The 13,409-nt window shown below is 33.5% G+C and overlaps 1 protein-coding gene across 3 annotated transcripts in view; it reads left to right on the top strand.

Annotated features, from left to right (window-relative positions):
• LOC141502391 (cytochrome P450 3A24-like) overlaps window positions 1-13,409 on the top strand; it is a 46,336-nt gene that overhangs the window by 23,266 nt on the left and 9,661 nt on the right. For all 3 annotated transcript variants that reach the window (XM_074207109.1, XM_074207111.1, XM_074207110.1), the window contains 5 exons: window positions 2,272-2,420; window positions 3,301-3,428; window positions 5,596-5,668; window positions 7,651-7,811; window positions 9,721-9,947. In XM_074207109.1, the coding sequence (XP_074063210.1) occupies window positions 2,272-2,420; window positions 3,301-3,428; window positions 5,596-5,668; window positions 7,651-7,811; window positions 9,721-9,947 (738 nt within the window). The remainder of the gene's footprint in view (window positions 1-2,271; window positions 2,421-3,300; window positions 3,429-5,595; window positions 5,669-7,650; window positions 7,812-9,720; window positions 9,948-13,409) is intronic.

Below are 13,409 nucleotides of genomic sequence, written 5' to 3'. Positions count from 1 at the left end.
ATAAATAGATATTAAAAAATTCAAAGAATTTACATCATATTACTTATTAAACATGAATAAGTGAATAATTTATGAAGAAACAAGAAGTAGGTAGCAGAACAGTATCCATTAAAAATGAATAATTTAGGATACACTAATTTAGAAAAGTTTTTTTAATACAAATGAAACACATGGAGCCAAGATCAGAAGGAAAGTAAAAATTGTGCAAATATTTTATAGACAATTTCTCGGATAAAGTTCTCATATCTCAAATATATAAGAATATGAGACATTCTTAAATTGATAACTGATCAAAGGGTATAAACACACAATTTTATCATAAAGGAACCAAAACAACTTATGGTCATACGTTCTAAATCATTTTTAGTGTCTTTTTTAAATTGTCTTTTATTTAAAATTTCAATATCCTCAGTTTCTTCAATAGATATTTGATTTTGAATCATCTCATAATAATGATCATTGCACATCATTTACCTCCTGCTTATCAGTGTCCTTCTCCAAATTGGATTGCCAGATCTTTGGACACAATGCTATAGGCATGGTCTGACCAGGGACGTACACTGGGTCTATTATCTCCCTCATTCAGGATAATATTCCTTTCCTGTACTCTAAAGACCAACTAATTTTCTAGATTATTATTTATTAGAAAAATGCAAATTAAAACAACTTTGAGATATCATTTTTCACATATCAAATTAGGTAAAATTTTGGACAAGGAAAGTGACAAATGTTGGAAGGGTGTAGAAAAATTGGGATGCTAATTCATCATTGGTGAACTTGTGAACTGATCCGGTCATTTTCAGAACAAACGGGAAATATGCCCAAAGAGTTATTAAATTCCTTTAGAGTTTGGTTAGAAATTCCACTGCCAAAGATGATTACAAAGATGATTAGGGAAAAAGGAAAAGAATCTATATGTACTAAAATGTTTATAGCAGCTTTTTTTGTGGTACCAAAATTGCAGAAATGTCCATCAATTAGGAATTGACTGAACAAGATGTCACATGATTGTGAGAGAATACCATTGTGCTAAAAGAAATTATGAACTCAACGCTCTTTGAAAAGCATAGACTTGCATGAAATAATGGAATAAAATGATCATTGTATATAGTAATATTGTTTCAAGAACAAGTTTGAGTGACTAAATAATTTTAACTCGTAAATATCTAAAATAACAACAAAGGATGATTTCTCTTTCAGAGAAAGAACTGATAAATAGTAGTAGGCTTAGAATGATTTTACATGTGCATGCACATACAAGCACACAAACATGCAAACATACAAAATTGTGTTTTATGGTAGCCACCTCTAAGGTGGGGGGAGGAAAATAAAGGAAAAGATAAATTTAAAAGATAACTATAATAGATTTACAAGGAATAGTATGTTGTACTTAACAGATTTGCATTTTCATATGAAAGTAGCTTTTTATTACATTATATAATGGACATGCTTGTTTTATTTCAAAAACTAAAAATAAAATAAATTAAAAAGCAAAGAAAAACAGGAAAATAAGAGTGGTTATGATAATGGAACTAATCTGAGGAAGACAGAAAATATGTATACTTCTATATGTATAGAATCTTTAATTAAATCTAAGGTCCTTGAGGTCAGAGAATGTATTTGTATTTTCTTCCTATCTCCAGGGCCTAGAATAGTACTTGGGCACAAAGCATGCATTAAGTAAATGATAGTTTATTAATTTGAAAGTAGACAGTATTCATACTATGGGGAAGAAAATGCACCCCTGGTTAAATGAAGGAAACAACTTTTTTTCTAACAGTTTAGGAAAACAAAATGATAATACCAATCAGAAATGCTTTGTATTTTATACCATGAATGGACAAACCAACATATATTCATTTATTTTCTCAACCATTTATAAAAATGCTTTTTGTACTTTTAGGTAGTTTATGAAGAGAATCAACACTCTTTTTTGAAAATTTATCACCTAGTACATACTACTGACGATTTTCAACTATGGTTCATAAAGCCTGTTGATTTGAAAATTAAGCATTGTTGGCAAATCTAAACAGAGCACATTAAAGTGTAATTAAGAAATATGTAATAAAACAAGAAACACAATAGAGCACAGATAATATTAATATGTGTTTTTCTAATTTCAATGTAAGGTCTACAGATATCCTTAGGAATGTTTTAATGACCCAACTTTCTATTGAGTTTGACTTCATTGGTTTACAGTCTCACTTCATCTTTTTGTTTGGAGATAAAAATCTCTCTTCTGAGTCTTTTTTTTCTGTTTTCTCTCCTCAGAATTTTTGGGGCCTACAGCATGGATGTGATAGTTAGCACTTCTTTTGGTATCCATGTAGATTCCTTGAATAACAAGAATGATCCCTTTGTCAGAGAAATCCAGAAGTTCCTTAAATTCAATTTTCTGGATCCAGTCCTACTTACAATAAGTAAGTTGATTCTTCTTTACAGAATTGAATAATTAAAAATTTGTGCCATTCCTATTGCATCAAAGCTTTAGACATGGCCAGAAATCTCAGGAATTCTGAAAATTCAATGATTTAATTGCTATTAAAGGAGGAAGGCAACACTTTTAGCATATGATTGACCTAAATCCTCAAGGGAAATACTTGCTGATTAGGTTAGCCATTTTCGAAGAAGACCATGACATCAGGGAGGTTATGCTATGACAAGTACATGAATTGGATTTGAGTGAGAGGGTGTTGTGCTAAGTCACCAGCCTCATTTTCTCCTCCAGAGCCATCTGGGTCCAGTGGCCAGGTATGAATCAGGATAAGTCAAGATGTCCTTGGATGTGAGGTTGTCAGATTTGCATAACTTGCCCAAGGTTACACAGCTAAGTGTCAGGGTCAGCCATTTACCATTTAATCTACTTACCACTTACACTGGGTCTATCATTTCTTTCATTCTGGAAAATATTCCTTTCTTCCTGTACTCTAAAATCCCATTAAGTTTCTAAATTATTATTTATTAGAAAAATGCAAATTAAAATAACTTTGAGATAACATTTTACACATATCAAATTTTTTGAAGAGTAGAGTGACAAATGTTGGAGAAATGTGGAAACATTGGGACACTAATTCATCATTGGTAGAACTGTGAACTGATCCAGTGTTGGAGACAAATTTCCTGCTAGTGCTGGGATGATCTTGACCCCCACTAGTCACAGAAAATCAATGATTTGATAAAGAAAATTTGACTCATATTACAATTTGCAATTTTGATATGATCTTATCTACACTTCAAATAAAAGATCATCTATCATAAAATTCAGCAATTTCATAAGGTTTTTGTTTTTGTTTTCTTCAGCACTCTTTCCATTCCTTGTTCCTTTGCTTGACAAACTGGGTGTGTCTATATTTCCAAAAAAGTCAGTAAACTTCTTGGCAAATGCAGTTAAAAAAATAAAGGAAGAACGAAAGAAAAATCCACAAAAGGTAATAAGGTCTCTTCAATGTTCACAATAAGAATATGTGTACAATATAATGAGTTATATTTTTATCCTCTAAGTAAAGCAAACAAAATATATGTTCCAAGTTTATTTGATGTTCATATGTATCTGTTATAAATTTTTTATTCATTTGAAATTGTCAGATATTTTTTGAGAACTTACTATAACATGATGATGTGTTATTTGTGGCCTCCAGCCTCACTTTCAGCTCTACTCTAAGTTCCTATTTTTTAATATTTGGCAAATCTAGTGATCTCTGTCTCTGGAAGTACTAAGAGAAAAAAAGACATTGTCCTATGTTGCGGTCCACTCTGGGCAGCTGGGTCTCAGTTTAATTCATACAACTCTTCGGGGAGCTCTGCTGGACATGTCCAGCATGTTCAATAATGAAAGTCAGCCAGTGAGAGATAAGCAAGGAGTTTATTGCAGGTATATGCTACATCTCTGACTCACATAGTTGAAATAAGGGTATATATAAGCCTAGTCCCCTTGTATCAGCATCCCTCATCTCCAGGCCTGTGGAAGTATAAGGGGTATGCCACAAAAGGTCTGTATTCTGGAAAAATGTGGAATCTTCAACAAGATAAAGATAAAAGGTAGAGAGATAAGGACTAGAACTCCTTCCTGGGACAGTTGAACAATATGAGGATGAAAGGCAGAGGGATAAGGACAAAAGGTCCTTCCTGAGAATATTCAACAAGATAAGGATGAAAGGCAGGAGAACAAAGAGAGAGAAGGGCCAGAGCTCCTTCCTGAGTTCAGAGCACTCTGGTATGGACATTCCTGTTGTCCCAGGTCTCAATGAGTCTCAGGATGAACTCCTCATGGCCACATACTCTGTCTATTTTCCCCTTACAGTCCTAGTTCTCAAGTAATTTGCAACCATATAGGTGGAATAAAATATATAGTACTGAAAAATTTTATATGGTGTATAAACAGGAACCCAAGGCAGAAGTAAGTACCTTTCTCTTTTATCTGTGCATTCTCAAAACAAAAACATTGTTAATAATACCTAAGGCTATATCAAAATGGGCACAACATTCTAGTTCTGCCAGCAATGTTTTATTCAAATTCTCCATGAGGGGTCTTGGCCCAAATTTGGAACATTTTTCATTTTCCCAGAAAACTCCTATTCTGAGGTCTTTTTTAAAAAAAATTTTTTGCAAGGCAATGGGGTTAAGTGGCTTGCCCAAGGTCACACAGCTAGGTATTTATTAAGTGTCTAAGGCTGGATTTGAACTTAGGTAGTCCTGACTACAGGGCTAGTGCTCTATCCACTGTACAACCTAGCTGCCCCCAATATTCTGAGGTCTTTTACAGAACAGATATGACCCTTAATTCTTGAATTATAGATCTGGAAAGGAACAAACTACGGCTGACCCTTGAAAACTTCAATGTCCTCAAACTTGGGCATGTTGGTTCATTTTATGTTTACGATCTAGGACAAATCTAGCAGAGTTTGAAGAGAGATGTTGATTGATTGACCAAAGAGAGATCAATATTTTTACCTAGAGTGATCCTAGAAAACCAGCCATCAAGTTATTTATTGAGTGACTGTGACCAATGTGTCTATATCATTGATATTTTAAACCTTTAAATAAAATGATAATGCCAATCAGAAATGCTTTGCATTTTATACCATGAATGGACAAACCAACATATATTTACTTATTTTCTCAACCATTTATAAAAATGCTTTTTGTACTTTTAGGTAGTTTATGAAGAGAATCAACACTTTTTTTGAAAATATATCACCTAGTACATGCTACTGACCATTTTCTGACCAACTTTATCTTTCTATCCTTCTGTCAGAGATAAGAGAATCTATTTCCTAAATGCTTTATATTTTCCATTATGTTTAGAGACTGCTTCCCTTTCATAACTGTGGTAATTGGGACATCATGTTTTAAAATTTGGGAATCTATTTTTAAAACTTCATTTCCTTCACTTGAGACTCAAAGTTCTTTGTCCCTCTGGGACCTTTATGGGAGGGCTTCAGGTATAATTCCAACTCTGCCACTGAGCTGAAGTTACAGTATCTCTAAGAATTCAGCTCTTTATTTTTAAGTAGGGATATTAATTTGCTGTGTGCATAGCTAATTTCTGTGTTCTCAAGTGTTTCTCAGCAATTGTGTTTTCTATGGTTTTTTCAGAACCGGGTTGATTTCCTTCAACTTTTGATGGATTCTCAGACTTCTAAAAATTCAGAGACAGATTCTCACAAAGGTAACTTGGGAATGAGGATTGCTACAAATTGGAATCTTGAAGGCCTTATCTGTGGAAGCACGAAAATATTTGAATTTGAGTAGAAGATATAACAAATAGCAATAACAATGTCAATGAATACAATGATGATGTTAGATGTTTTTTAAAATTTGTAGAGCACTTTACATAAATCATTTCATTTAATCTCCATAATAGTTAAATGTAATTGGTCTCATATTACTTAAATTTAAGAGATGAGAAAACTAAGGCTGAGAGAGTTTAGTTAACTTCCACAGGATCACTGCTAATAAAACTGAAGCAGGATCTGAAATCAGATCTGCCAGTGGTATTTGATATATGGTGAGATCCTTGACATAGGTATGATGAACTAAGTGGAGACAAAGAGCAAAGATATATTTGTATTTGTCTTGATCAAGTTAGTGATAGTGACAAAATACTCACTTACAACAGTGAGGCATAGAGGGCAAAACTACAATTTTGTCCAGAGAAAATCTGTGCTCTTATCCTAATGGTGCTACTAAGTACTTGTGTGACCTTGGGTATATCACTTTACTTGCCCAGACTTGCTTGTCATAGGTAAAAGTCAGGCCTTTGACCAAATGATGTCTCAATTCCCTTCTAGTTCTAAGTCCTATAATTTTATTCTATTCTCGGGTATTGACTGTGTTTATTTATGCTTAGCTAGCTCAGCATCTAGAGGGAACAGTGGATAGAATTCTAGACATGGAGCCAGGAAGACATTTCTCTCTGTTCAATTCTGACCTCAAATATTTATTACATATTTATAATGGTGGGCAAGTCATTTAGCTTGGTTGGCCTTGGTTTCCTCATCTGTAAAATGAAAAAAGGAGAAGGAAATATATACCAAACACAGTATCTTTTCCAAGGTAACCCAAACTGGGTAACAAAGTTGGACATAATTGAAATAACTAAGCAACAGTAACACAGGAAAGAAAAAAAACTGATACAAATATGTAAGTTTCTCTTCCAATATAAAACTTGTGGCAGACTTCTCAAACTGTTTTTTAATTAGCAATATTTCCATTTAATTTTAAGTAGGGTATAGACTCTCCTATGCTGTATTTAAAGATTTGTATAAGAACAGCATATTTTAAGGGAAGGGGCATCTGAATTTTGGAGTCCTAAGGCCAGATTCTAGGGCTTTAGCTACTTGCTAGCTCAGTGACTCAGAAACAGTCATCATACTGCTCTACACCTTTGTAGCCTGATCTGAAAAGTGGGGAGAAATATTCTTGTACTAGCAAGTTCATAGACTTCATATTGCCTTAAAATGAAATAGCATAGGTAAAATATAAACACTAGGGCCTATGTCAAATATAATCAATGTTCTGATCACCTTCCCTTCACGGAGTCCATCAAAATAGGATGTAATTGTGTACTATAGGAAGAGCCTGGTCTCTGAAGTCTAAGGATCTAGTTTTGAATCCTAATTCTCTCACCTGTAAGTCTTTGGAAAAAATCACTTAACTTCTTGAGGTCTTCTCTAATTATAGTTCTGTGATCTCTCTTTACCTATCTTTCCTCCATATTTGCTTCACTGAATACAAAAGTGCCCTATCACACTGACTTAATCCTTCTCCTGTGGACTATTGCTAGAATCTTCTAATGTGTCTGTCCTATGACACAGTTTGTTAGAAAGAAGAAAGAATGCCTTGAAATGAAATGTCATTTTTGTACATCCAGAAGCAACAACTGAAGATGAGGCATGTGTGTGGAAAGAATAGAATAGATGTAGCAGAAATAATATTGAGCAGACCAGTTTAGACTTAACCTCTTTCCTGCATTATGGTGTTAGATTTAGCTGGAAAATTCCTATCATATGAATGAATGTATTTCAGATCTTTTCTAGGTATCCTGGAGAGAGGTACATGTTTGCCTTTTCAAAAGTCTTGTGATATGCCTGAATGATATAATAAAGGTATGATAACTTTCTCTGAATATCTCCTTGGTCTCTATTTCAGATCTGAGTGATGAGGAAGTCCTGGCCCAGGCCATAATCTTTATTTTTGGTGGCTATGAAACCACTAGCTCAGTTCTTTCCTTTCTTTTTTACAACCTGGCCACCCATCCTGAGATCCAGGAGAAACTTCAGAAGGAAATAGATGAAGTTTTGCCAAACAAGGTGAGATGAGAGAAACATAACTTTTCCACTTCTCAAATTATTTGTTTTTCACTCATTTGTCTCATCTTCTACTAAAACTTCGTCAAAATCAATTATACTGACTAAATGCCCATTATTTTGTCACAATCAAGCTCTGAAAAAACAAAGATACCACAGATTTATATGAAGTCCTGATTGCAGAAACTAGTTCTCAGGAACTGTGTCAACCTTTTGCCCTAGAAAAATTCCATTTTTTCCTTTGTTCACATATCCATTTCTCTACCTTTCCCTCATTTAAAGGCATTCCTTTCTCCTCTCTTCTAATACTAAAAGTCATTGTGACTTTGGGTTTCCCTTTAAATTCTTGCTTCCTCTCTTTCCCCATCCCTCCATTCATTGTCTGTTTTATTATCACTTGATTGTCTTTCCCACTCTCCCTCTCATCTTCTCTTCTCAGATTCTCATAGAATCTCTCATGTGTCTTGTACCAATGAATACAAACTATACCTGGTATTGAAAGGGCTACTCATGAATTTTTTTGTGGCACTGTCTCCATTACTCTTGAACCAAGTAGGAAAACCATTATTAATGGGACAGCTAAATAGTCATTTACCTATTAAATTAAGGAATAACCTTAAGAAAGTATTGAAATAGTCCCCTTAAACAGTAATGAGTAGTGAAGCTAGGCTGATGGCAGAAGAAAGGAAGAGATTGATGAACTCTTTGGATCTCATTGACCACTTAACTAACCAAACCTGAACCTTTATATTGCTGCTGAGAACAAACTAAGAAACATTACATGAATGGGGACAGATTGTGTTTCATCTTGATTTGGGATCAGATCATTTTTGTACCTAACTTATTTTCTCTACTATTCTGTAAGTTACAAGGATGTTTGTTTTTCTTGGAGATAGGTGATGCCTGCTAAATAAAGATTTCCTCATATTTCTTATAAGCTTTTAATGTTCTCCAAGCTATATAGACATGACATAATAGGATGATATGATCAGAATTGCTCCTGTAAATTGATAACTGTGTATGTTATGTGTTGTGAGGGACACTGGGAAAACCTTTCTACCCCACCCCAAGTATTTCTTCTAAATTCTATCATTGCAGGGGCAGCTAGGTGGCACAGTGGATAGAGCACCGGCCTTGGAGTCAGGAGTACCTGGGTTCAAATACGACCTCAGATACTTAATAATTACCTAGCTGTGTGGCCTTGGACAAGCCACTTAACCCCATTGCCTGGAAAAATCTAAAACAATAAAAAAGTAAATATATAAATTCTATCATTGCAGATGCATCCCTTTAAGTCTAATCTGTTGTGAAGTCCATGGGAAGTATAAAATACTAAGATATTATGAAATACTACCAAAGCATCAAAATATTGATTGTAGGCTGAGAGTGAGAACATCTAGAGTCTGAATAGAAGATAGTCAATTTTGCAAGGATAAGAAGTGGAAACTGGGGAGAAAAAGAGACCAAAATGTCTCTTTTCAGGTTTTAAGGGTAAACTTAACTGAGGTAAATTTTGTCAACTATCCCTTTGTAGATATTGTAATTGACCCAGTTTGTTCCAAGATACAACTTGGAAGAACAGATGAAAAATATTCATCTTAGCACAACTTCCTTTCACTGAGCTCAAAAGTTTTTTTATAGGCTCAGAAGGGTCCATTTTATGAAAACAAGCTCAGAGCTCAGAAGTTTGGAGTAACTTCATGAGCAAGTTGACTACTGCAGTGATTTCCAACATTCTGTAAATTCAATAGTAAAAATATTTTATAGCTTTCTTGCAGAAGGAATTACAGCCACATTTAGTAACCAGACGTATAGTATAGAGTCATTTTGAGACCAAATGAATAAAGATATATGTGATCTGTCATCTTAGTACTTGGAACCTAGTACTTAGAACTGTTTGTTCTCTTCTTAGGAAGCAGTCACCTATGATGCCCTGGTACAGATGGAGTACCTAGATATGGTGACAAATGAAAATCTCAGACTGTTTCCCATAGCTGGCAGGGTTGAAAGGGTTGCTAAGAAAACTGTTGAGATCAATGGACTAACAATCCCTAAAGGTGCAGTAGTGATTGCCCCAGCCTATGCCCTTCATCGTGACCCAGAATACTGGCCAGAACCAGAGGAATTCCGCCCTGAAAGGTAAGCATACATTTTTTTCTTTTAAAATTAGAGAAAAGGTTTTCTTCTCATCATGATCCATAGAGATGGGTTTGAGAGAATATTGATTGGGAGACTGGGTCTCCCAATTTGAACCCTGGTTTTGTGTCTTCCTTAGCTTGATGACTATACAATAAATTTGCATAATGCCACAGTAGCAATTTCAGTAATTTGATTTTAGGCTTTTTTAGACATACCAATGAGAGAAATGAGGCTTATACACATCAAGTAATTTGGCATTAAACCCACAGCTAAGTGTCATAAGTGAACTTTGAATACCATTGTTTTTTAGAATTCTGGAATTGAAACTAGATGCTACCTGAGATCTTTAGTTTTAAGTTTGATATCATTTATTTCTTTTTTATTTACCTATTTTAAGAGGATGTTTATTCCAGATCAAGACTTGAAGATGAATGCAAAAATTTTAAATAATTTTCCTGAATCATTTATTTGTAGAAGTTTTAAAAGCCCTTAGTAGTGATTACATTTTTATAGGGAATATCAGACTTGTGGACATGGTTCAATACTCAGAGTCAGGAAGATATGAATTTAAAGCCCATTTTTGATATATTTTAACTCTATGTCTAAGGGCATTAAAGATTCCCATCTTCAGTAGTGACTCTTCCAAACATTCCATCTTTCAACTACAAATACTATCTAATATTTGGCTAGAAAAACTAAGGTTATATCCATTGAACTCCTTCTTTTCCCCTTCTCTTTTATTTTCCAACACTCAGATACCAAATTCCTTTATGCCTGTACCACATAATGAAGTAACTTTATTCTTTAGCAAGGGTAACCTCCCTGCTGGTTCAAGTGATCTGGTCTCTTCTAACAGATTGCCCCATCTATCACACCAGTTCTTATACTTATTTTCAATCTGAAGCAGTCTACTGACTCCTTTCATACTGTTTCCAAACGTGCCCACATGTCTTTTATCCTGAATAACCTTTCACTTGATCCTTCTCTCTCTGTTCTTATCCTATATCTCCTCTGTCCTTTGTAGTCAACTGCCTCAAAAAGTTTACAATACAATAAAAACATACAAAGGTTACATACATTAGTTGTTTTCACATTCTCTTCTTTTACCTTCATCTTTGGACTTAAGAGTTATTTTTAGTCCTTTGTTGTTGCTTTCTTGTTGATTAGTCATGTCTGAATTTTCATCACTTCATTTGGTGGTTTCTTTGCCATTTTCTTACCCAGCTCATTTTATAAATGAAGAAACAGATGCCCAGAATCACATAGCTAGCAAGTTTTATTCTATTCTATTCTATGGCCTATTCAAGAATAATTAATATATCTCCAATTGTTTAGAACTATGTTTATTTGTGAGAAAAGTCTTTTTAAATTATGTATTTCTAGGGGGTGGTTAGGTGGTGTTGTGGATAGAGCACTGGCTCTGGAGTCAGGAGTACCTGAGTTCAAATCCAGCCTCAGACACTTAATAATTACCTAGCTGTGTGGCCTTGGGCAAGTCACTCAATACCATTGCCTTGCAAAAGACCTAAAAAAATATGTATTTCTTGGAAGGTAGACCTGATTTGAATTCAGATCGTTTTAATTTCAGAGTAACTATTGTGCCACCCAGCAGATAAAAAACTTTATTCTAAATGAACTGTTATTGCAATAAGAGAGAAAGTCTTATTTCTTATATGTCTTAGTAATCCAAGGTTTAACAACTCTATAATATAAATAATATTGATATTAGAATAGGATGTTGAAAGTCTATTGAAATTCCTGCTTTTTAAGCCTCATTTAGAATATTTTTTTAAATGAGAAATAATAAATAGGGCAGCATCATGTAGGAAAAAATTGTTCTGAAGACAGCTTTAGATAGTGTCACTATTTTCTTAAAGCAGATCTCTTGATGCCTGTTGTTGTCTCCTTTTTATTTTTTTTAATATTGATTTTTAAAATTTTATTTCCAAATTCTCTCCTTCCTTCTAGCCCATTTCCCACCCTTTGAGAAGTCAACCAATATACATTAATTTTTTCCCTGTAGTCATGATCTGGAATATATTTTCATGTGACTATTGATAGATTTGATTTCTTTTTCTTAAAATTGTCCGTTCATGTCCTTTAACCTTTTGTATTGCTCTTATTTTATTTTTGCAAATTTCACTCAGTTTTTGTGTATTTGACAATTGAGACTTTTATCAGAAGAACTTGATATAAACTTCTCTCCACTCTCACAGTTTTCTGCATTTCTTCAAATTGTGACAGAATTTGTTTTGTTTTATACAAAACTTAAATTTTGTGCAACCAAAACCATCCGTTTATTTCCTATAATTTTATTTCTTTTGGGGACATAAATTCTGCCCTTATCAAAACTCTGAAAGATAATTTTTTCTAAGCCTCCCTAATTTGCTTATTATATCATAGTTTGTAACTAAATTATGTACCTGTTTCCTCTTTTTCTGGTCTTCTAGTGTGAGATGTTTATATATATATATATATATATATATATATATATATATATATATATATATATATATATATACTCAGTTTCTGCCAGTCCTGCTATGCAGTTTTCCCAGAAGTATTTTTTTTTGAATTGTGAGTTCTTGCTTCCAAAGTTGGGATCTTTGGGTTTCTCAAAGACTGGATTGTTGTAAACATTTAGTTATGTATATTGTGTACCTAATCTATGTCACTGATTAACCACTCCATTTATTATACAGTACCAGAATTATGATGTTTACTTTTTTATAGTATATTTGAAAATTAAAAGTGCTATGCTGCTTTCCTTCATTTTCCCAATAATTCCCTTGATATTTTTGAACTTCTTTCAGATTCATTTTGTTTTCCACCCCTATAATTATGAAACAAATCTTTACTTGGTTTTATTAGTATGGCACTGAATAATTAAATTAATTTGGGTAGAATTGTCATTTTTATTGTTGGATTGGCCTATTCATGAACAATTAATATTTCTATTTTTATTTGTGAGAAAAGTCTTTTCAAATTATCTATTTCTTGGAAGGTAGAGTTTCAAGTATGTTGTATTTTCTATAGTTATTTCAAATGAAAATTCTATTGCTACCTCTTCCTTAATGCTGATGATTTATGAGTATTTATTTTACATCCCACCAGTTTGAAGTTATTATTTTGACTAGAATTTGATTCTCTTGGGTTCGCTCATTTTCAAGGAAGAATTGTTCCCCCTCTTCATTGTCTATTACAATTTCTTTAAATTTTTTCTCTTATCTGAATAATAATGATGATTATGGATGTTCTTGTTTCCCCTCTGATCTCATTAGGAAGAATTAGAGTCTATTACCATTACAGATAATGCTTTTTCTTGATTCTAGTTAGAAACTACTTAACATTTTAAGAAAAAGCTCCATTTATCCTCATACTCTTCTAGGAATAAGTTATATATTTTGTCAAAAGACTTTTCTGGATTTGTTGGCATAATCATATGAATTTGTTTGGATAATT

This window comes from Macrotis lagotis, chromosome X, assembly GCF_037893015.1.
Source record: "Macrotis lagotis isolate mMagLag1 chromosome X, bilby.v1.9.chrom.fasta, whole genome shotgun sequence".
NCBI classification, from domain to species: domain Eukaryota; kingdom Metazoa; phylum Chordata; class Mammalia; order Peramelemorphia; family Peramelidae; genus Macrotis; species Macrotis lagotis.
Note: the sequence above shows the minus strand (reverse complement) of the source record. Positions and strands in the feature narration are given on the sequence as shown.